This window comes from Oncorhynchus gorbuscha, linkage group LG15 (genome assembly GCF_021184085.1).
Source record: "Oncorhynchus gorbuscha isolate QuinsamMale2020 ecotype Even-year linkage group LG15, OgorEven_v1.0, whole genome shotgun sequence".
NCBI lineage: Eukaryota > Metazoa > Chordata > Actinopteri > Salmoniformes > Salmonidae > Oncorhynchus > Oncorhynchus gorbuscha.
The window spans coordinates 81,338,913-81,362,477 of record NC_060187.1 but is presented as its reverse complement, the minus strand read 5'-3'; the positions used below and the strand labels follow the sequence as shown (position 1 = coordinate 81,362,477).

The window sequence follows — 23,565 nt, the reverse complement described above, 5'->3', positions numbered from 1 at the left end:
TGTCTGTCTGTCTGTCTGTCTGTCTGTCTGTCTGTCTGTCTGTCTGTCTGTCTGTCTGTCTGTCTGTCTGTCTGTCTGTCTGTCTGTCTGTCTGTCTGTCTGTCTGTCTGTCTGTCTGTCTGTCTGTCTGTCTGTCTGTCTGTCTGTCTGTCTGTCTGTCTGTCTGTCTGTCTGTCTGTCTGTCTGTCTGTCTGTCTGTCTGTCTGTCACTCTGTCTAACAACCTGCTCGTCTGTCTGTCACTCTGTCTGTCTGTCTAACACTCTGCTCGCCTGACTGTCACTCTGTCTAACACCCTGCTCGTCTGTCTGTCAATCTGTTAGTCTGTCTAACACCCTGCTCGCCTGTCTGTCTGTCAGTCTGTGTGTATATCTACATTTCTATCGCCCTGACAGTCTATCTGTCTGTTTGTCTGTCACGCTGTCTGTCTGGCTGTCTGTGTGTATATCTACATCTCTATCGCCCTGTCTGTCTGTCTGTCTGTCTGTCTGTCTGTCTGTCTGTCTGTCTGTCTGTCTGTCTGTCTGTCTGTCTGTCTGTCTGTCTGTCTGTCTGTCTGTCTGTCTGTCCGTCTGAGTGTGTATATCTATCTCAGTCTCTGTCTGTTTGTATACCAGTCTGTCTGTTTGTCTGTAGTCTGTCTGTTTGTCTGTTTGTATATCAGTCTGTCTGTTTGTCTGTAGTCTGTCTGTCTGTATGAATATCAGTCTGTCTGTTTGTCTGTAGTTTGTATATCTATATCTCTGTCTGTCAGTCTGTCTCTCCATGCTGTTGTGTGTCTGTTGCATGGAGTGCTGAAATAGACACCTCACCTATTTCCCTCATTCAAATGCAAATCAATTTATAACATTTTTGACTTGCGTTTTTCTGGATTTTTGTTGTTGTTATTCTGTTCAAATAAACCTACCATTCAAATGATAGACGTATCATTTCTTTGTCAGTGGGCAAACCTACAAAATCAGCAGGGGATCAAATATTTTTCCCTCACTGTATGCTATCACTATGCTATCACTACTACACTACTACTGATAGTACTCCACCACTGCTTTAACTAACTGCTAAAACAACTAATATCACTAATATTGAAACAGTAACACAGAAATACCATGTAACATTGCTCTTCCTGTCTGTGAGTCCACCACTGATTAGATTAGCGTAGAGTAGGTTGTAAGTGATCCTTCCTCTATCTCTGTCAATCTCAGCGGTTCGTAGCGTCTCATTTGCCAGCTCTGTACAGAGAGGTGGGACTTCCTGGATGGGCGATGACGTGAAGGTCCCTCTGAGAGGCCTAGGGCTGTCCTCTCTGTGCCTGCTGGAAAAAAGAGGTACGATATACCTGTATATATTTACTTTTTAATCATTTAGCAGACGCTCTTATCCAGAGTGACATACATTTTCATACTGGTCCCCTGTGGGAATCAAACCCACAACCCTGGCGTTGCAAGCACCATGCTCTACCAACTGAGTCACACGGGATCATATATAGCCTTCATGTATATTTCTATACAGTCTATGTGATATACAGTACATACAGTACATTTATTCATGTACATTTACACTGTTAGAGAAATGATGTGTGTATGTCTAACTGCTCGCGTCCACAGCTCTGGTCAGTGCAGTCAGTGTGGCAGTGGAGGCCATTTTGGCTCAGTTCAGCTCCTCACGGACCCTGGTGCAGAAGGTCAGTTTAACACCATGTTTAACACGGTCTCTTCAGTAACATGGTGTTCACACCACATTATGTGAGATATGGAAAATGGGCTTGAGTTTTTATTCTTTATGTCTGTACTTTAATGATGTATTTCTGAGGGCCTGTTTGTCTCTACTGTTCGCTGTTGTCTGATGCTGGCAGCAAACCCAGCTTCTCCTCTGTGGATCAATCATTTCAATAGGGCCAATCATCTTCCTCTGATTTCACATGTTGGTTTTAGATCAGGTGAGGTAATCCAATCAGTACAAATCTCCACCCCTGCGTTTATAATCCCTAGCTACCGCTCCTAACGACGTACTGTCAGCTGTTGCTAAGCTGTTGCTATGACAGGGTTTCCATACCGACAGGCAAAGTGAAAAACAGACAGACATAAGAAGATCAACCAGCTCAAACTCCCAAAAGACTTCATTGCCTCCTAGGATTTCTGTATCCGTGTCTCTGAAACTAGACGTAGGCCTGTAGCACCGGTGGTTGATTCAGATCATTGGAACTTAATAACTAGTGACACTTGATGGCTCAAACAGCCAGTTAGTGGCTCTATATCTATATATGAATCATCCATTGAATAACAGGACATATCTGTCTGTCTCTTTCTGTCTCTCCCTCTTCCTCTCCCCTAGTCTGCCTCCATTAACAAGGTGCTTTCTGTCTCTCCCTCTTCCTCTCTCCCTAGTCTGCCTCCATTAACAAGGTGCTTTCTGTCTCTCCCTCTTCCTCTCCCCTAGTCTGCCTCCATTAACAAGGTGCTTTCTGTCTCTCCCTCTTCCTCTCCCCTAGTCTGCCTCCATTAACAAGGTGCTTTCTGTCTCTCCCTCTTCCTCTCCCCTAGTCTGCCTCCATTAACAAGGTGCTTTCTGTCTCTCCCTCTTCCTCTCCCCTAGTCTGCCTCCATTAACAAGGTGCTTTCTGTCTCTCCCTCTTCCTCTCCCCTAGTCTGCCTCCATTAACAAGGTGCTTTCTGTCTCTCCCTCTTCCTCTCCCCTAGTCTGCCTCCATTAACAAGGTGCTTTCTGTCTCTCCCTCTTCCTCTCCCCTAGTCTGCCTCCATTAACAAGGTGCTTTCTGTCTCTCCCTCTTCCTCTCCCCTAGTCTGCCTCCATTAACAAGGTGCTTTCTGTCTCTCCCTCTTCCTCTCCCTAGTCTGCCTCCATTAACAAGGTGCTTTCTGTCTCTCCCTCTTCCTCTCCCCTAGTCTGCCTCCATTAACAAGGTGCTTTCTGTCTCTCCCTCTTCCTCTCCCCTAGTCTGCCTCCATTAACAAGGTGCTTTCTGTCTCTCCCTCTTCCTCTCCCCTAGTCTGCCTCCATTAACAAGGTGCTGGGTTGTCTTCAGATATCTCTATCTTTGGCTCAGTAGTCAGAACCTCTGTGTAGTAACTCCATCCTCTTTCCCACATATTTCTCTCTTCTCCATCTCTCTATTTTCATCCTTCTCTATTTATCTTCTCCTCCTATCCATAACACCCTCTCATTTCTTCCCTCTCTCTCCTCTATTTCTCCCCCTCTCCTCTCTTCTATTTCTCCCCACCTCCCTCTGTTCTCTCCTATTTCTCCTCTCTTACTTCTCTCTCCTCCCCTATTTATACCCTCTTCAATCTCTCTCTTCTGTTATTTCTCCTCTCTTCCCACTTTCTCTCCTATTTCTCCCATCCCCTCTCCTTTATTCTCTCTCTCCTCTATTTCTTCCCTATCCCATTTTTCTCTCCTCTCTTCCTCTATTTCTCCCATCTCCTCTCTTCCTCTATTTCTCCCATCCCCTCTCCTTTATTCTCTCTCCTCTTCTATTTCTCCCCTATCCCCTTTTTCTCTCCTCTCTTCCTCTATTTCTCCCATCCCCTCTCTTCTCTCTCCTCCCCTATTTCTCCCCTCTCCTCTCTTCCCTCTCTCTCCTCCTCTATTCCTCCCTTCCCTCTCTCTCCTCCCCTATTTATCCCATCTCCTCTCTTCCCTCTCTCTCCTCCCCTATTTCTCCCCTCCACTCTCTTCCCTCTCTCCCCTCCCCTATTTCTCCCCTCCCCTCTCTTCCCTCTCTCTCCTCCCCTATTTCTCCCCTCTCTTCTCTTCCCTCTCTCTCCTCCCCTCCTCCACTCTCCTCTTCCCTCTCTCGCCTCTATTTTGCCACTCTCCTCTCTCCTCCCCTCCTCCCCTTTCCAGGCTCTATCAGGAGACAGCAGTGTGAATCCGTCTCTGGGCCGGCTGGTGCTGCAGTGTTTGTGCCCCGCCCTGCGGAGCCTGCTCTCCGACGGCCTCAAGCCCCACCAGAGTGATTTGATCTCGGGCAGGAGGCCAAACTCAACCTGGGCACTGGTCCAGGCCTCCACCAGGCCAGGTAGGAACTCTGGAGCGCAGTACAGAGGTGGGTTACAAGAGAGCATAGACAGCATAGGAGGGCTGTGGTTGTTATACCCCCTGCCTTTCCATCTATTTACATATCTCTCTCTATATCCATCTCTCTCTATTTCTCTTTCTCAGACATGATGGAAGTACATAGCCAATCTCTCAATATCTCTCTTCCTCTTTCCCTCTCTCCAATGTGTATCTCTCTCACCCTCCCAGACATCATGTGGGTTCATAGTACTTTCAGTCTCTCTCTCCTCTCACTCTAGTCTGGCACTCATTATTCTGCAGTGTTGAGTCATCCTTCTCTATATCTCTCTGATTATCACTCTCTCCCCTCCTCTATTCCCTCTTATTCTCTCCTTCCCACTACTCTGGTGATCAGGGTTATTCCATTGACTCAGTACTTGTTCATTTCAATTTCAGTCAATTCAGGTCAAAGGTAACATAACATGTTGATTAGATATAGATGTTTTTCTCTGTGCCAAAGCTTAACCAAAGCCTTTCTTTCTCTCATCTCTGCTCCCCTTCTCCCTCCAGGGCCCAGCACTCAGTCCCTGTACAGCCTCCAGGCTAGAATAGGAGAGCTGCCCCAGCTCCGGCAGAACAAACACAGGTTCAACGCCTTCCTCCTCGGCCTCCTCAAGTAAGAATCAAATCAAATCAAATTTATTTATATAGCCCTTCGTACATCAGCTGATATCTCAAAGTGCTGTACAGAAACCCATCCTAAAACCCCAAACAGCAAGCAATGCAGGTGTAGAAGCACGGTGGCTAGGAAAAACTCCCGAGAAAGGCCAAAACCTAGGAAGAAACCTAGAGAGGAACCAGGCTATGTGGGGTGGCCAGTCCTCTTCTGGCTGTGCCGGGTGGAGATTATAACAGAACATGGCCAAGATGTTCAAATGTTCATAAATGACCAGCATGGTCCAATAATAATAAGGCAGAACAGTTGAAACTGGAGCAGCAGCACGGCCAGGTGGACTGGGGACAGCAAGGAGTCATCATGTCAGGTACTCCTGAGGCATTGTCCTAGGGCTCAGGTCCTCTGAGAGAGAGAGAAAGAAAGAGAAAGAGAGAGAGAATTAGAGAGAGTACACTTAAATTCACACAGGACACCGAAAAGGACAGGAGAAGTACTCCAGATGTAACAAACTGACCCTAGCCCCCCGACACAAACTACTGCAGCATAAATACTGGAGGCTGAGACAGGAGGGGTCAGGAGACACAGGAGACACCCCCGGACAGGGCCAAACAGGAAGGATATAACCCCACCTACTTTGCCAAAGCACAGCCCCACACCACTAGAGGGATATCTTCAACCATCAACTTACCATCCTGAGACAAGGTTGAGTATAGCCCACAAAGATCTCCGCCACGGCACAACCCAAGGGGGGCGCCAACCCAACCCAGACAGGATGATCACATCAGTGACTCAACCCACTCAGGTGACGCACCCCTCCCAGGGATGGTATGAGAGAGCCCCAGTAAGCCAGTGACTCAGCCCCTGTAAAAGGGTTTGAGGCAGAGAATCCCAGTGGAAAGAGGGGAACCGGCCAGGCAGAGACAGCAAGGGTGGTTCGTTGCTCCAGAGCCTTTCCGTTCACCTTCCCACTACTGTTTTCCAAGATGGCGTAGCAGTAACTCGTCCTGTCGTATCGTCTCTCTGTAAATATCGTCTCTTTTTCGTTTTAGATATTTTAGATATTTTTTTCTTCGCATATCTTTAAAAACATTTTGCTAAACCTAAGCTTCCAAATACTCTTCTGCAACCTGCCAATGTAGCTACTTTTCCTAAAGTAGTTATATTTACTTCGAAACCGAAACCGGAACCCTTCAACTGAAGCTAGCCAGCTATGCTAGCGTTCTTCAGCTAACCTTTAGCTCGGAAAGCTCTCGCCAGTTCGAACAACGCGACGCTAACCAGAGCATAACGGACCTATTTATTTTTTCTTTTTACCCCCGGATTCCCACCACAAACGGAACATTCTTCAGCTGGATCTTCACAACTAGCTATCGAGCTAAAAAGCAACCCTGGTTGATTACTCCTGGCTAGCGTTTCCACCCACGTAGCTTGAAGCTAGCCCGGCCAGAGCTCCTAGCATACTCCTGGGCTACAATACCTTGACTACGACCGGTCTATCGATGTCACCGCATGAAGAGGAATAAACAGACTCACCCCATCGCAACGTCCTCCAAAGGCTAACTCTCTAGCCCTCGCTATCTCCTTGCTTGCTAACTCGGCATGCTAACTGCTAGCTTGTTTAGCTTGTTTAGCCCAGAACACACCCAAGAACCTCCAGAAGCTAACCAGCTAGCTACAAGCTATTTAGCTACCAGCTAGCTAGCTACAAGCTATTTAGCTACCAGCTAGCTAGCTACAAGCTACTTAGTCATTGTTAGTTTTCTTAACCTGGATAACACTCGCCAGCCCCCCTGCTCCTGGACTCTGATCACTTGGCTACATAGCTGATGCACGCTGGACTGTCCATTAATCACGGTACTCGATTCTGCTTGTTTGTTTTATCTGTCGGCCCCGTTGCCTAGTCAATGCCATTTTACCTGCTGTTGTTATGCTAGCCGATTAGCTGTTGTCTCACCCACTGTTTTAGCTAGCTTTCCCAATTCAACACCTGTATGCCTCGCTGTATGTCTCTCCCAAATATCAATATGCCTTGTATACTGTTGCTCAGGTTAGTTATCATTGTTTTAGTTCACTATGGAGCCCCTAGCCCCACTCCTCATACCCCTGATACCTCCTTTGTCCCTCCTCCAACATATGCGGTGACCTCACCCATTACCACCAGCATGTCCAGAGATAAAACCTCTCTCATCATCACCCAGTGCCTGGGCTTACCTCCGCCATACCCGCACCCCACCATACCCCTGTCTGCGCATTATGCCCTGAATATATTCTACAATGCAAGAAACCTGCTCCTCTAATTCTCTGTCCCCAACGCTCTAGGCAACCAGTTTTGATAGCCCTTAGCCGCACCCTCATACTACTCCTTCTCTGTTCCGCGGGTGATGTGGAGGTAAACCCTGGCCCTGCATGTCCCCAGGCACCCTCATTTGTTGACTTCTGTGATCGAAAAAGCCTTGGTTTCATGCATGTCAACATCAGAAGCCTCCTCCCTAAGTTTGTTTTACTCACTGCTTTAGCACACTCTGCTAACCCTGATGTCCTTGCCGTGTCAGAATCCTGGCTCAGGAAGGCCACCAAAAATTCTGAGATTTCCATACCCAACTATAACATCTTCCGTCAAGATAGAACTGCTAAAGGGGGAGGAGTTGCAGTCTACTGCAGAGATAGCCTGCAAAGTAATGTCATACTTTCCAGGTCCATACCCAAACAGTTCGAACTACTAATTCTGAAAATCACACTCTCCAGAAATAAGTCTCTCACTGTTGCCGCCTGCTACCGACCCCCCTCAGCTCCCAGCTGTGCCCTGGACACCATTTGTGAATTGATTGCCCCCCATCTAGCTTCAGAGTTTGTTCTGCTAGGTGACCTAAACTGGGATATGCTTAACACCCCGGCAGTCCTACAATCTAAGCTAGATGCCCTCAATCTCACACAAATCATCAAAGAACCCACCAGGTACAACCCTAACTCTGTAAGCAAGGGCACCCTCATAGACGTCATCCTGACCAACTGGCCCTCCAAATACACCTCCGCTGTCTTCAACCAGGATCTCAGCGACCACTGCCTCATTGCCTGTATCCGCTACGGTGCCGCAGTCAAACGACCACCCCTCATCACTGTCAAATGCTCCCTAAAACACTTCTGTGAGCAGGCCTTTCTAATCGACCTGGCCCGGGTATCCTGGAAGGACATTGACCTCATCCCGTCAGTTGAGGATGCCTGGTCATTCTTTAAGAGTAACTTCCTCACCATTTTAGATAAGCATGCTCCGTTCAAAAAATGCAGAACTAAGAACAGATACAGCCCTTGGTTCACTCCAGACCTGACTGCCCTCGACCAGCACAAAAACATCCTGTGGCGGACTGCAATAGCATTGAACAGTCCCCGCGATATGCAACTGTTCAGGGAAGTCAGGAACCAATACACACAGTCAGTCAGGAAAGCTAAGGCCAGCTTCTTCAGGCAGAAGTTTGCATCCTGTAGCTCCAACTCCAAAAAGTTCTGGGACACTGTGAAGTCCATGGAGAACAAGAGCACCTCCTCCCAGCTGCCCACTGCACTGAGGCTAGGGAACACGGTCACCACCGACAAATCCATGATTATCGAAAACTTCAACAAGCATTTCTCAACGGCTGGCCATGCCTTCCGCCTGGCTACTCCTACCTCGGCCAACAGCCCCGGCCCCCCCCGCAGCTCCTCGCCCAAGCCTCTCCAGGTTCTCCTTTACCCAAATCCAGATAGCAGATGTTCTGAAAGAGCTGCAAAACCTGGACCCGTATAAATCAGCTGGGCTTGGCAATCTGGACCCTCTATTTCTGAAACTATCCGCCGCCATTGTCGCAACCCCTATTACCAGCCTGTTCAACCTCTCTTTCATATCGTCTGAGATCCCCAAGGACTGGAAAGCTGCCGCAGTCATCCCCCTCTTCAAAGGGGGTGACACCCTGGACCCAAACTGTTACAGACCTATATCCATCCTGCCCTGCCTATCTAAGGTCTTTGAAAGCCATGTCAACAAACAGGTGACCGACCATCTCGAATCCCACCGTACCTTCTCCGCTATGCAATCTGGTTTCCGAGCCGGTCACGGGTGCACCTCAGCCACACTCAAGGTACTAAACGACATCATAACCGCCATCGATAAAAGACAGTACTGTGCAGCAGTCTTCATCGACCTTGCCAAGGATTTTGACTCTGTCAATCACCATATTCTTATCGGCAGACTCAGTAGCCTCGGTTTTTCGGATGACTGCCTTGCCTGGTTCACCAATTACTTTGCAGACAGAGTTCAGTGTGTCAAATCGGAGGGCATGTTGTCCGGTCCTCTGGCAGTCTCTATGGGGGTGCCACAGGGTTCAATTCTCGGGCCGACTCTTTTCTCTGTATATATCAATGATGTTGCTCTTGCTGCGGACGATTCCCTGATCCACCTCTACGCAGACGACACCATTGTATACCCTTTTGGCCCGTCATTGGACACTGTGCTATCTAACCTCCAATCGAGCTTCAATGCCATACAACACTCCTTCCGTGGCCTCCAACTGCTCTTAAACGCTAGTAAAACCAAATGCATGCTTTTCAACCGATCACTGCCTGCACCCGCATGCCCGACTAGTATCACCACACTGGATGGCTCCGACCTTGAATATGTGGACACCTATAAGTACCTAGGTGTCTGGCTAGACTGCAAACTCTCCTTCCAGACCCATATCAAACATCTCCAATCGAAAATCAAATCAAGAATCGGCTTTCTATTCCGCAACAAAGCCTCCTTCACTCACGCTGCCAAGCTTACCCTAGTAAAACTGACTATCCTACCGATCCTCGACTTCGGCGACGTCATCTACAAAATTGCTTCCAACACTCTACTCAGCAAACTGGATGCAGTTTATCACAGTGCCATCCGTTTTGTCACTAAAGCACCTTATACTACCCACCACTGCGACTTGTATGCTCTAGTCGGCTGGCCCTCGCTACATATTCGTCGCCAGACCCACTGGCTTCAGGTCATCTACAAGGCCTTGCTAGGCAAAGCTCCGCCTTATCTCAGCTCATTGGTCACGATGGCAACACCCATCCGTAGCACGCGCTCCAGCAGGTGTATCTCATTGATCATCCCTAAAGCCAACACCTCATTCGGCCGCCTTTCGTTCCAGTACTCTGCTGCCTGTGACTGGAACAAATTGCAAAAATCGCTGAAGTTGGAGACTTTTATCTCCCTCACCAAATTCAAACATCAGCTAGCTGAGCAGCTAACCGATCGCTGCAGCTGTACATAATCTATTGGTAAATAGCACACCCATTTTCACCTACCTCATCCCCACAGTTTTTATTTATTTACTTTTCTGCTCTTTTGCACACCAATATCTCTACCTGTACATGATCATTTTTCACTCCAGTGTTAATCTGCAATATTGTAATTATTCGCCTACCTCCTCATGCCTTTTGCACACATTGTATATAGACTCCCCTTTTTTTCTCTGTGTTATTGACTTGTTAATTGTTTACTCCATTTGTAACTCTGTGTTGTCTGTTCACACTGCTATGCTTTATCTTGACCAGGTCGCAGTTGCAAATGAGAACCTGTTCTCAACTAGCCTACCTGGTTAAATAAAGGTGAAATAAAAAATAAATAAAATAAACTGGGCCAGACTACACTCAATCATATGACCCACTGAAGAGATGAGTCCTCAGTAAAGACTTAAAGGTTGAGACCGAGTTTGCGTCTCTGACATGGGTAGGCAGACCGTTCCATAAAAATGGAGCTCTATAGGGGAAAGCCCTGCCTCCAGCTGTTTGCTTCTAGGGAATTCTATGGACAATTAGGAGGTCTGCGTCTTGTGACCGTAGCATACGTGTAGGTATGTACGGCAGGACCAAATCAGAGAGATAAGTAGGAGCAAGCCCATGTAATGCTTTGTAGGTTAGCAGTAAAACCTTGAAATCAGCCCTTGCTTTGACAGGAAGCCAGTGTAGGGAGGCTAGCACTGGAGTAATATGATCAATTTTGGGGGTTCTAGTCAGGATTCTAGCAGCCGTATTTAGCACTAACTGAAGTTTATTTAGTGCTTTATCCGGGTAGCCGAAAAGTAGAGCATTGCAGTAGTCTAACCTAGAAGTGACAAAAGCATGGATTAATTTTTCTGCATCATATTTGGACAGAAAGTTTCTGATTTTTGCAATGTTACGTAGATGGAAAAAAGCTGTCCTTGAAATGGTCTGGATATGTACTTCAAAAGAGAGATCAGCGTCCAGAGTAACGCCGAGGTCCTTCACAGTTTTATTTAAGACGACTGTACAACCATTAAGATTAATTGTCAGATTCAACAGAAGATCTCTTTGTTTGTTGGGACCTAGAACAAGCATCTCTGTTTTGTCCGAGTTTAAAAGTAGAAAGTTTGCAGGCATCCACTTCTTTATGTCTGAAACACATGCTTCTTGCGAGGACAATTTTGGAGCTTCACCATGTTTCATTGAAATGTACAGCTGTGTGTCATCGGCACAGCAGTGAAAGTTAACATTATGTTTTCGAATGACATCTGCAAGAGGTAAAATATATAGTGATAGTGGTCCTAAAACAAAACCTTGACCACCAATAGTGGTCCTGACCACCAATAGTGGTCCTAAAACAAAACTTTGAGGAACACCGACATTTACAGTTGATTTGTCAGAGGACAAATTGTTATCTTTCCGACAGATAAGATCTAAACCAGGCCAGAACTTGTCCGTGTAAACCAATTTGGGTTTCCAATCTCTCCAAAAGAATGTGATCGATGGTATCAAAAGCAACACTAAGGTCTAGGAGCACGAGGACAGATGCAGAGCCTCGGTCTGATGCCATTAAAAGGTAATTTACCACCTTCACAAGTGCAGTCTCAGTGCTATGATGGGGTCTAAAACCAGACTGAAGCATTTCGTATACATTGTTTGTCTTCAGGAAGGCCGTGAGTTGCTGCGCAACAGCCTTTTCTAAAAGTTTTGAGAGGAATGGAAGATTCGATATAGGCCGATAGTTTTTTATATTTTCTGGGTCAAGGTTTGGATTTTTCAAGAGAGGCTTTATTACTGCCACTTTTAGTGAGTTTGGTACACATACGGTGGATAGAGAGCCGTTTATTATGTTCAACATAGGAGGGCCAAGCACAGGAAGCAGCTCTTTCAGTAGTTTAGTTGGAATAGGGTCCAGTATGCAGCTTGAAGGTTTAGAGGCCATGATTATTTTCATCATTGTGTCAAGAGATATAGTACTAAAATACTTGAGCGTCTCTCTTGATCCTAGGTCCTGGCAGAGTTGTGCAGACTCAGGACAACTGAGCTTTGAAGGAATACGCAGATTTAAAGAGGAGTCTGTAATTTGCTTTCTAACATGATCTTTAAGACCTGGCTCTTCTCTCCTAGGGTTTTTCTGTTTGACTTTTTAAATTCCAATTCTCACCTGCTTCTTGTCTCTCTTGTTCAGCATCAAGCTTATGGATTTCTGGCTGTCCCATCTCCAGTCATGCAGTGGTAAGTCTCTGAAGACTAAAGTTCATGTCCGCAATCTATCTGTTTGAATATTAATATATTACAACATTATTTCTCACTCCTCCCTTCACCCCCCCTCTGTCTCTCTCTCACTCCTCCCTTCACCCCCCCTCTGTCTCTTTCTCACTCCTCCCTTCACCCCCTCTGTCTCTTTCTCACTCCTCCCTTCACCCCCCTCTGTCTCGCTCTCTCTCTCTCTACTTCACCACACCCTCCCTCTGTCTCGCTCTCTCTCTCTACTTCACCACACCCCCTCTGTCTCGCTCTCTCTCTCTCTCTACTTCACCACACCCCCTCTGTCTTTCTCTCTCCTCCCTTCACCCCCTCTGTCTCTCTCTCTCTCTCCTTCACCACACCCCCTCTGTCTCTTTCTCACTCCTTCCTTCACCACACCCCCTCTGTCTCTTTCTCACTCCTTCCTTCACCACACCCCCTCTGTCTCTTTCTCACTCCTTCCTTAACCACACCCCCTCTGTCTCTTTCTCTCTCTCTCCTTCACTCCCCCTCTCCCCCTCTGTCTCTTTCTCTCTCTCTCCTTCACTCCCCCTCTCCCCCTCTGTCTCTTTCTCTCTCTCTCCTTCACCACACCCCCTCTCCCCCTTCTGTCTCTTTCTCTCTCTCTCTCCTTCGCCTCCCCCTCTGTCTCTTTCTCTCTCTCTCTCCTTCGCCCCTCTCTCTCCCCCTCCGTCTCTTTCTCTCTCTCTCTCCTTCGCCTCCCCTCTGTCTCTTTCTCTCTCTCTCTCCTTCGCCCCCCTCTCTCTCCCCCTCCGTCTCTTTCTCTCTCTCTCCTTCACCCCCTCTCTCCCCTTCCGCCTCTTTCTCTCTCTCTCTCTCCTTCGCCCCCTCTCTCCCCCTCCGTCTCTTTCTCTCTCTCCTTCGCTCCCCTCTCTCCCCCTCCGTCTCTTTCTCTCTCTCTCTCCTTCGCCCCCTCTCTCCCCCTCCGTCTCTTCTCTCTCTCTCCTTCGCCCCCTCTCTCCCCCTCTGTCTCTTTCTCTCCCTCTCTCCTTCGCCCCCTCTCTCCCCCTCCGTCTCTTTCTCTCGCTCTCTCCTTCGCCCTCCCCCTCTCTCTGTCAGATGTGTTGGTGACGTTCTACCAGCCCTCCTCCTTCATGCGTTTGTCATTGACTTCCTGCCAGCCTCTGTTTGAGGAGCTCCTCCTCCTGCTGCAGCCCCTCAGTCTCCTGACCCTTAACCTCGACCTGCTCTTCCAGCACCACCACCTGGATCCAGCCAATCACAGCCCAGAGATCCCCAGCCCACCCAATCAGGACCTGTGGTTCAGGCTCTCGCCCCGGGGGTCCGCTTCCCAAAGCAGGGGCAGCAGCTATCTCGAGAGCCTATCAGAGCTGGACTTTGGGAGAACAGAACCCGAGGCGACCAATCATAATGTGAGCTCGTCGTCCCTGGCCAACTCAGGGGTGGGAGGGTTGGTGGAGTCACTGAAGCCAGCGAGTCTCAGTGTGGAGTCTGCAAAGGTCTCTGGGGGTCTTGCGGAGACAAGTCCTCAGCTGATGTGGGTTCAGGAGAAAGAAATTAGGGAGCTAGCACCTCCTAATGTTGAGGAGGCCAGTCTCTCCCAACAGGCAGGACAGGTGAGCACAATTCAACGTGTGTGTGTGTCTTTGTTTGAATGCATGGGTGAGTGTCTGTACCACACAGCACTTTTCTGAGCTGTTATTCTCTCCCTAGGTGATCCAGCAGGGATGGGGGGCTGTGGTACGCTGGGGGGGCAAGCTGGGCCAGAACCTGGCTGAACTCAGCCTGTCTGCAGTACAGAACCAGGAGGGGACATCCAGAGACCCCCCAGAGCCCCAGACCAGTACCCAGGCCAGGAGTGACCCTCCTCAGGTCGACGGAGCATTGGCGGTCCCCTGGGGTTTGGGACGGCTGTTTGGAGCCTCCAATAACCCCACGATACCCACACTTCCAACCAGGTGCGCTGGTGTGTGTGTGTGTTTGTGTGATAGTTTTCTGATACTAGACAGTTGAAGTATCTTACTCTTATCACTGATGTATCTCTCTCCCTCCCCAGACGTCCGTCTCAGTGGTTGTCTCCAGGGGTGTCTGTTCTGACCCGGATGGTGAGCAGCAGTTCCAGCGCTAACCAGAGGAGGGCGCTGGAGCCCCAGCAGGTAGAAGAGGTGTTCGAGAAAGAGATGGAGGAGACATGGGACAACCCAAGACCCCTCAGGTATTGGAAATATATCTAGATTACATGTTTGTTCGGACATCAGTTCAGTTGTCATGACTGTCTATGACAGTTTTACGTCATTCTTATGTTTTTACAGTAGTATCACTTATTCTTCTCTCTTTCTCAGGTCAGTCAGAACACTATGCGACCACTCTGGCACAGGGGCGGAGCTAAGCTTCCAGAAAGGGGAGGAGTTAGTGGTTTTAGGGGGAGTCGATCACGACTGGATTCGCTGTCGTCAGGGAGACCGAGAGGGGCTCGTACCCATTGGCTACGCCTCACTGATCCTGTGATTTCAGACACCTGATCAGAGTTTTGATTGTTTGAATATATCTGGGGGAGGGAAAATGAAGTCATAAAGCTATAATGTATTTAGGCAACCATAAAGAGGCTGTGGTGAAGTCTCAATGCTATCAGAGAAATAGTTCACCCCTGAATCTAAGTTCAAATCACATGTTTATATCTCTAAAGTGGTCCAAAGTCGTATGTCAGGGTTCCCCAACTGGCGGCCCATGATTTTATAAGGGTTTGGGTTACTTGTTGGACATAAAATACTAACATCAGTAAATGTTGGAAATCTGTTCCAAGGTATTCCCACACATAGAGAGAGATGTGATTGTTTACAAATCTAAGCAAGGTTTGAAATGATTATATTTTAGCCAAATGTTATATCTGTTTGGGCTTCTTGTGGTCAATTTGCGGTCTACAAATGATTTGTGATTAGGTTCCAGCCCCCTGACCATCCTTGGCTGAATCTAGTTGATGATCTCTGGTCTAAGTGATTTAGTTCAGTCCCTACTCCGCACCATCTGTGGTGTAGATCCCACTATATGCACTGGTAGAAATGTGCAAAACTCAATCCCTAAAGAACTGTACCATCTAATGCCATCTAATTAGGGGGATTGAAGGAAGATTGAATTTAGCTCACCAGATGGTGTGGAATATGGACCCAGCACGACTTCAGACCACTTTTGAAGTGTGAAAACTTCAGACAAACACTTATCTTGGTGTGGACTATCCCTTTAAATGTCCTCCATTCATCATCTCTCTTTTGTGACCACTGATCTGAGAAGGACTGGATAAAGCTTTGTAGAATTCTATTCATAGGTTGCACCTCCGTCACGTCATGCCAAGCCGCCATCGGCGGTGACCTAAAGTGGTGATAAGCCCCGTCGTTCTGAGTCTAACTACTGTTTAGTATAAATGAATAGCAAAATTCTGCAAAAATAGCTAGCAAAGCAAACGTAAGCTAGTTACAACCAGGTGGCCTCCCCTCAATTGAAGCTAGTTAGCTAATGTTATACTGCATCTAAAGTCTATCTGGTGACATCAAAATGATGACGAAAGATTTTCCTCATAATTATTTGCCTGTTTTTGAATGTCATTGTATTTCCAGGCCACTGTAATGCACTTTCGATGAAATCTTCATCAGCGCTTAATGATGAGGATGCATTGCGTAGAACGCTCAGTCGGGCATCAGTCCAAACGAACGTTAAAAACAATATTGTGACGAAACATGCAACCAATGCATTCAGCTTATCCAAACACTTTCAGATCAGCAGTCACTATGGGAAGATGTATAGCCTGGTAGCCAGGTCGGTTTCTGCTCTAGACCCAGACCTTGCCGCCAGGCTAACCGGTGAAGGGAGCCATGGTAGAGTATTGGAGCGTAGCCCTTGTTACGTAACGTAGTACCATAGTGCAATGTAGCTGTTTTCTGTGTTCTATTTGACCTTTCACCCCTATTGATCTCTCACCTCTTTCACTTAGTCTCTGTGTGTTTGACATGTTCCCACTACAATTAATAGTCAGTTTAAAAATGATAACTATTTGACTGTATAAATATACATACATAATATATAGGTATATGAATATAGATGAATTTAACCGATAGATGGATAGATAACCAAGAGAAAACAGATGGTCAAACGTTACTATAGATAAGGTTGATCATGAATCAAATTGATAAGTGATCTGGCCTTTTATCCCCAACTCACCAGTCACTACTCTATAGTCATTATACACACAGACAGCTCCAGTGTTTTTGTCAATTATTGGAATCCAGTGGCTTCATCTTAGTGTGTGTTTGCATTGTCTTGACTTCATATCGTTCATATCTTCATCATAACCTGATGGTCTCATACCTTTAGACTGCATTTATTGTATAATGAATGCTTTGAGTGAATGCAGTGGGGTTGGGCTCAATATGGCAGTCAATTCAGGAAGTAAACTGAAATTCCAATTCGATGATTGAAATAGGGGCCTGTATTTTTAATGATTTCTTAATGAATTGAAAAGGAGAAGCTATTTATGTTTTTTAAGTAGCTGATTTTAAATTCAAATCTCTTCCTGAATTGGCAGCCTTCAATTCGAATTGAGCCCAACCCTTGAATGCAGAAGAATATCTATCTATATGACACATATCTATCTAAAGGACATTCTAGTATCCAACAGTATATAAATATAACTGGCATAGCAATGCTGTAACTTCAATCAGTCCACACCTCTTAAACCTCACTAACACATACTACTCAGTGCTTATGGAAATATCAATGCTTTGCGACATACAGACAGACAGACAGACAGACAGACAGACAGACAGACAGACAGACAGACAGACAGACAGACAGACAGACAGACAGACAGACAGACAGACAGACAGACAGACAGACAGACAGACAGACAGACAGACAGACAGACAGACAGACAGATAAATAGACAGATAGACAGACAGATAGACAGACAGTTAAACAGACAGATAGACAGACAGACAGACAGACAGACAGACAGACAGACAGACAGACAGACAGACAGACAGACAGACAGACAGACAGATAAACAGACAGACAGACAGACAGACAGACAGACAGACAGACAGACAGACAGACAGACAGACAGACAGACAGACAGACAGTTAAACAGACAGACAGACAGACAGACAGACAGACAGACAGACAGACAGACAGACAGACAGACAGACAGACAGACAGACAGACAGACAGACAGACAGACAGACAGACAGACAGACAGACAGACAGACAGACAGACAGACGAGCAGGGTGTTAGACAGACAGACAGACAGACAGACAGACAGACAGACAGACAGACAGACAGACAGACAGACAGACAGACAGACAGACAGACAGACAGACAGACAGACAGTCTGAGGGACTTGAGACCTGTCTCTTTCTACTCATCCCAGGGATGATCAACTCTAGTCTGGTTACTTTTCCTTTACCTCATAGATCAATTGGTATCTTTGATTCCCCAGATGTTTAACTTGACTGGTTACCTGGGCGTTACTAAGTCTGACTACAAGACAATTCAAAAGGCTACTGAGACCAGTAGACAATGTGGGTTTCCAGGGCCATAGTTGTATGTTCCCCACCGTGACTATCCAAGCTTTCAGATGAAGCAGTAAGCTACTCCCTGATGTGCTGTATGTGTATGAAGACACCACGACTGTCAAGCCTATGTGTTTGAGGGAGAGGCTGCCCTTCCCCCAACCGTACCCCAGCTCTCATATGTACCTTCCTTCTTTCCCTACCTGTCATGCTAACCCGTGTAAGGTCATCATTTTTAATACCGTAGTAACGATAGTGGTAGTAGAATAACGTTAAAGTAATAATGTTTATTACTATGTTTCTCTTCTGATTTGGTTGGTAGTTATTCTGTAGGCTTGGTAATGATGATGCATATGATGTACTTCTCAAAGGCTTCTGGTTTAAAGGAACTGTTTGTTTGCTGTTTTTGTTGTTTTGTCACTTGCGGGTGACATGGCGCTTCTTGAAGAGTTCAGGTTACTTGAGGAATGAAGAATAAAACATATTACCCATAAATTCAAATTCAATGGGAATATCGCTATTTTGATTGGTCTGAATATAATAAAGAAGGTATAAAAGGTTACCATGCCAACAAGCCTCTGTGGTGTAGCACAGGGTTAGTGTCCCTATGACAACAATAGATTGGAAACATTGTAACTTTGCACTTGCATTATACAGGCTACTTTACCAAATCTTCCAGCAAGTGCAATGGTATGGCACCTGCTAGTATGGCAACAACCTAACTAGCTAATCCAAATCGCTGCGTGTCTCAAGACAATGTGTCGCTCCAATAGATAGTTGTTTACCAAACAGTGGAGCCACTGTGTGTCATGGCCAGTCACACTACACCCCTGGTCTTCTAAAGGCTTTAGCTGGGTCACGGCAGCAAAACAAGCCAGACAACTACTTTCTTCGGCCACTAAATTGACATGAGTTGTTTTAGAGCTATCTATAATGTATTTTAATTACAGCTTGTAGTAAATTAGGCTGTATGAGGGAGTAGCTAGTTAGTGTCAGCAAGGCCCACCTTTCAATGTACCCTGCCTAGATGTAGGTGAAGGGTAAACCGAACTTCAGGAAATAAACATGGTCTGTGATGGTAACAATCTCAGTATATTGATTTTCTAATTATTTTTTGTTGTTTCGGGTATATTTTCCATTGTGTGAGATGATCCATGATAAATGCATTGATTTGTATGAAAAGCTGTACATTTATTGGACGTGGTGTTTATTGACCCTGGAATCCCTGAAAGGTGTGTATATATACACCTCTGTTGTATTTGTCCCCTCACGTCTATCTCTCTATCTCTCTATCTGGGGTTTTTGTGTGTGTGTGTGTAGCACAGGAGGTTGGTGGCACCTTAATTGGGGAGGACTGGCTTGTGGTAATGGCTGGAGAGGAATATGTGGAATGGTATCAGATACATTAAACACCTGGTTGCCAGGTGTTTGATTCCATTTGCCATTATTAAGAGCCGTCCTCCCCTCAGCAGCCTCCACTGGTGTGTGTGTGTGTGTGTGTGTGTGTGTGTGTGTGTGTGTGTGTGTGTGTGTGTGTGTGTGTGTGTGTGTGTGTGTGTGTGTGTGTGTGTGTGTGTGTGTGTGTGTGTGTGTGTGTGTGTGTGTGTGTTCGTGCTTGCGTGCGAACGAACAAGCATGTGTGTGTAGCAGTGGGTTCTGTATCTCTCTGGTGTGATGTAGCCTGCCCCGTACCTCACTGTTCCATAGTGTACTGTGTCCCTGTAGCGTCAGTCAGTGTCTGACTCCCGCATGTGCTTGTTTGTAAATACCCAATAAATAATCAACATAAACCAAACCTCAAAGTCTCTCATGTGTCTCATTCCTTCTCTATTCCCCTCAAACTCATGGCAGGACCTCAAAGCCACTTCCACTGTGTTTTGTCATTGTTCCCTTCTAATGAGGGACTGATTTAGACCTGGGACACCAGGTGAGTGCAATTCATTATCAGGTAGAAGAGAAAAGCAGCAGCAGGCTCTGGACCTCACAGGGTAAGAGTTGAATAACCCTGCTCTATTCCATCGAGCTATGGCGAATGCTTGCCTAGAAAGTATGTGGTACCTCGATATTAAAGCCATTCCAATCCAAGAGCTTAGTGTATGTTTTCATCTGACCTAGACACTTCTGTCAGAGCAGTGAAGGGGAGTGCATGAGGGAAGATCGAGGGAAGGACTTACTCTCTGAAATGTGACACTATCCATGTTTGAATACATTAAATGATTTCCTCATTAAAATACCCACAGACCTGAGAGGGAGGGATTGGCTAGGCAGCTTTAGCTCACACATGCAGTGGAGGCTGGTGGGAGGAGCTATAGGCGGATAGGTTCATTGTAATGGCTGGAATGGAATTGATGGAAAGGAGTGGTTGCCATATGTTTGTTTAGTACCGTCCCATTAATTCCATTCCAGCCATTAAAATACGCCCATCCTCCTATAGGTCCTCCCACCAGCCTCCATCTACACATAGCCCATATAATCACATACAGATCAGTGATTTGCTGAAGGAGGAGAGAAGGGCCTCAGGCTGTTCTGCCTGTCTGTCCTCTTGAGGTCACGTCCTCAGATGAGGGTGGTGATGGAGGAAAACGTTGTATCGCCTGGCCATTGGAGTCATTCAGCTTTACACCACCAGATGGTGCTGTATATCACATTTCCATGTTGGTTATTTAGCAGTCGCTCCATTCCGTGGAATGAATATCCCACCAGTTATGCAGCGTCTCCATAAGGCTGGAGGAGCAGTGATATTCATGGGCCTGTGATAGTATGAAGGGTTGAGTGGTTGAGAATATAACAAGTCCACAATGCTTTGTAAACAAAAACGCCATTTTATTGTTATTGATAATAAGGTCAATGTTTGAAATTACATTCTGTCAGATGAACTCTGTGGTATTTTCTCCAAAGACAGGTTATAAGCAGCAATTTCAATTGTACAACAAAGGGCTGGATTCTCACCGCATCGCAGAAGTATTATGGGAGATCTGCGTTATTATGCTCCATTTAAATTGAAAGCCCATGTTCCCGCGTTCGTGGAGACTGCATTCAAGACAAACACTGCATATGTCGGCTTAATCGGAAATGACCTCTACACTTTAATGTGATCTTCCGCGATACGGATTGAATCCAGCCCAAAGTTACATTTCATGCAAACTACATAAATAACCCTTCACTATATTGATGAGGCAAATACACAGGTCAACTATAAAACATTCAACTTAGTGTTCCAAGTCAAACTAGAAACTGCACCAAAGAGAACTGTACAAATGAACGATTACAAATCTCAGATTCAATTCATTTTCCTGATTGTCTGACCAAATAAAAAATAACATTCCATCAGTCAGAAAAAGTATACAGGCGAAGAAAAGTCATATACAACCATAGCAATATTTAACATGGGTCAGTTATGTTTAACACTTTGTAGCAAAATGAAGGCCTTTGACTATTAACTTTAACGCTTAGATAATAACTATCAATTATGCAACTGATTCATTACATTACTTAGGTCAATGTTACTGCATTATCATTGGTACAATATAACGATCTTGAAATGATCATATTCACTAAGGCAATAAAAACTACTTGGTTTGATACATAGAAGGGTCTCTAGCTGGTACTGGTAGTGATATTAAAGTTATTGTACTGAAATCCTTACAGGACGTATTGCTTTTGGAGATTGAACTCACTTAGGCGTCAGTTTATTTACAACATGGCACTTTTACATTAAAGGCCCGATTCAATACGTAGAGCTGAAGGGAACATTAAAGGCAATGTTCCCGCGTTAGTGGAGACTGAATTCACGGAAAAACTGCATAGGTCGGCTCAATTGGAAATTACCTTTACACTTGAATCACGCTATAGCGCCGTACTTCAGCAACAGGGATTGAATCAAACCATAGGGGCTGTGTATTGCAGAAGTATCGCAGAAGATCTGCATAAAAATGTAGAGGTAGGCCTCCCAAGTGGTGCAGCGGTCTATGGCACTGCATCGCAGTGTTGCGGTGTCACTACAGCCTGGGGTTCGATCCCCTGTGTCACAACTGGCTGTGACCGGGAGTCCCATAGGGCGGTGCACAATTGTCCCAGGGTTGTCCGGGTTAGTGGAAGGTTTGGCCCAAGGGGGCCTTTACATGGCTCATCGTGCTCTAGTGACTCCTTGTGGCAGGCCAGGCACCTGCAAGCTGACAGTCATCAGTTGGCTGGTGTTTCCTCTGACACATTCCGGGTTAAGCAAGCAGGTGCTAAGAAGTGCAGCTTGGGTCACGCTTTGGAGGACGCATGACTCGATCTTCGCCTGTCCGAGCCCATTGGGTAGTTGCAGCAATGAGACTGTAATTGGATTGCAATTGGATATCACAAAAAATGAGGTAAAATTGTAAAAAATGATATTGTCATGGTAATTTCAGATTGAGCCGACATGCAGCGTTTACCGTGAATGTAGTCTGCGAGAACAAGGGAATATTTCCTTTACATTTAAATCGAGCTACAATGCGGATCTTCCACAATACGATTTAATCCAGCCTTAAGACTCTATGGTCTCCATCCATACCTTCCGCCCTCTCTAACTATTAAATCAGACTGTCACTGGTCAGCTGACTGTCTGTCAATCATTCTCAATGGTACAGTAAACAACTACACCCTCATTCCTCTCAGAAACAAAGCCCAAAATCATCTTTATAACAAATCATTTTAGGGAAGTGTTTTCCCCCAACACTAGTGCAAAGTTAGCTGAACTGAGCTACTTGGAAGAAGAAGAGATACTGAGCTGAGATTCCCCCCCCCCCCCTCCTCCTTCCTTCCTTGTCCTCTCTCACCAATCATGTCTGCCGCAGCTTCAGGAGTATGTTGTTCAGTCGCTCCTTCCGGACCTCCCTCCAGCCCTCCTCTTCCTCCTCCACCTGTTTTTTCTCCTCTTGTCTGTTCTCAGTGAGCTGTGGTGGGGGTAGATGCGACATCAGGAGTTAGTTATAAGAATTAGTGACACAGACAAAGAACTCCATATGAATACTTCAAGACAGCCCTCATGGGAGACACTAATGAGTGAATATATTTACAGCTACAGTACAGAGGAGAGCACTCAGAGGAGAGCACTCAGAGGAGAGCACTCAGAGGAGAGCACTCAGAGGAGAGCACTCAGAGGAGAGCACTCAGAGGAGAGCGCTCAGAGGGGAGCGCTCAGACGGGAGCGCTCAGACGGGAGCGCTCAGAGGAGAACGCTCAGAGGAGAACGCTCAGAGGAGAACGCTCAGAGGAGAGCGCTCAGAGGAGAGCGCTCAGAGGAGAGCGCTCAGAGGAGAGCGCTCAGAGGAGAGCACTCAGAGGGGAGCACTCAGAGGGGAGCACTCAGAGGAGAACACTCAGAGGAGAGCACTCAGAGGAGAGCACTCAGAGGAGAGCACTCAGAGGAGAGCACTCAGAGGAGAGCACTCAGAGGAGAGCACTCAGACGGGAGCACTCAGACGGGAGCACTCAGACGGGAGCACTCAGAGGAGAACACTCAGAGGAGAGCACTCACCTGGGGCGTGGTTCTGAGGGGGTTATGGGGGCACTGGGGATCACGAAGGGGCTCACTAGTCCACACAACATTCTTCTTCACCGCCATTTGTCGACCTAGAGAGAGAGGAAAGAACCTTAGTGCCCATGGATGGTATTTTGTGTGTGTGTGTGTGTGTGTGTGTGTGTGTGTGTGTGTGTGTGTGTGTGTGTGTGTGTGTGTGTGTGTGTGTGTGTGTGTGTGTGTGTGTGTGTGTGTGTGTGTGTGTGTGTGTGTATGTATGTATGTATGTATGTATGTATGTATGTATGTATGTATGTATGTATGTA

The 23,565-nt window shown here is 46.5% G+C and overlaps 2 protein-coding genes across 8 annotated transcripts in view; one reads left to right on the top strand and one right to left on the bottom strand.

Annotated features, from left to right (window-relative positions):
• The window catches only part of LOC123998204 (AP-4 complex accessory subunit RUSC1-like), a 37,521-nt gene extending 20,426 nt beyond the window's left edge, over positions 1-17,095 (top strand). For 4 of the 7 annotated variants that reach the window (XM_046303227.1, XM_046303231.1, XM_046303234.1 and 1 more), the window contains 10 exons: positions 1,202-1,324; positions 1,604-1,680; positions 3,007-3,024; positions 3,864-4,065; positions 4,587-4,692; positions 12,152-12,198; positions 13,291-13,808; positions 13,906-14,150; positions 14,249-14,407; positions 14,535-17,095. In XM_046303227.1, coding sequence (XP_046159183.1) covers positions 1,202-1,324; positions 1,604-1,680; positions 3,007-3,024; positions 3,864-4,065; positions 4,587-4,692; positions 12,152-12,198; positions 13,291-13,808; positions 13,906-14,150; positions 14,249-14,407; positions 14,535-14,700 — 1,661 coding nt within the window. In that variant the 3' untranslated portion in view covers positions 14,701-17,095. Of the gene's footprint in view, positions 1-1,201; positions 1,325-1,603; positions 1,681-2,330; positions 2,349-3,006; positions 3,025-3,863; positions 4,066-4,586; positions 4,693-12,151; positions 12,199-13,290; positions 13,809-13,905; positions 14,151-14,248; positions 14,408-14,534 lie in introns of all 7 variants that reach the window. The other 3 variants (XM_046303228.1, XM_046303230.1, XM_046303229.1) reach the window with 3 other exon arrangements.
• Positions 17,096-20,553: 3,458 nt separating this feature from the next.
• The window catches only part of LOC123998200 (histone-lysine N-methyltransferase ASH1L-like), a 32,659-nt gene continuing 29,647 nt past the window's right edge, over positions 20,554-23,565 (bottom strand). The window contains exons 10-11 of the mRNA XM_046303225.1: positions 23,258-23,352; positions 20,554-22,673 (exon numbers count right to left, since the gene is read on the bottom strand). Coding sequence (XP_046159181.1) covers positions 22,560-22,673; positions 23,258-23,352 — 209 coding nt within the window. The 3' untranslated portion in view covers positions 20,554-22,559. The remainder of the gene's footprint in view (positions 22,674-23,257; positions 23,353-23,565) is intronic.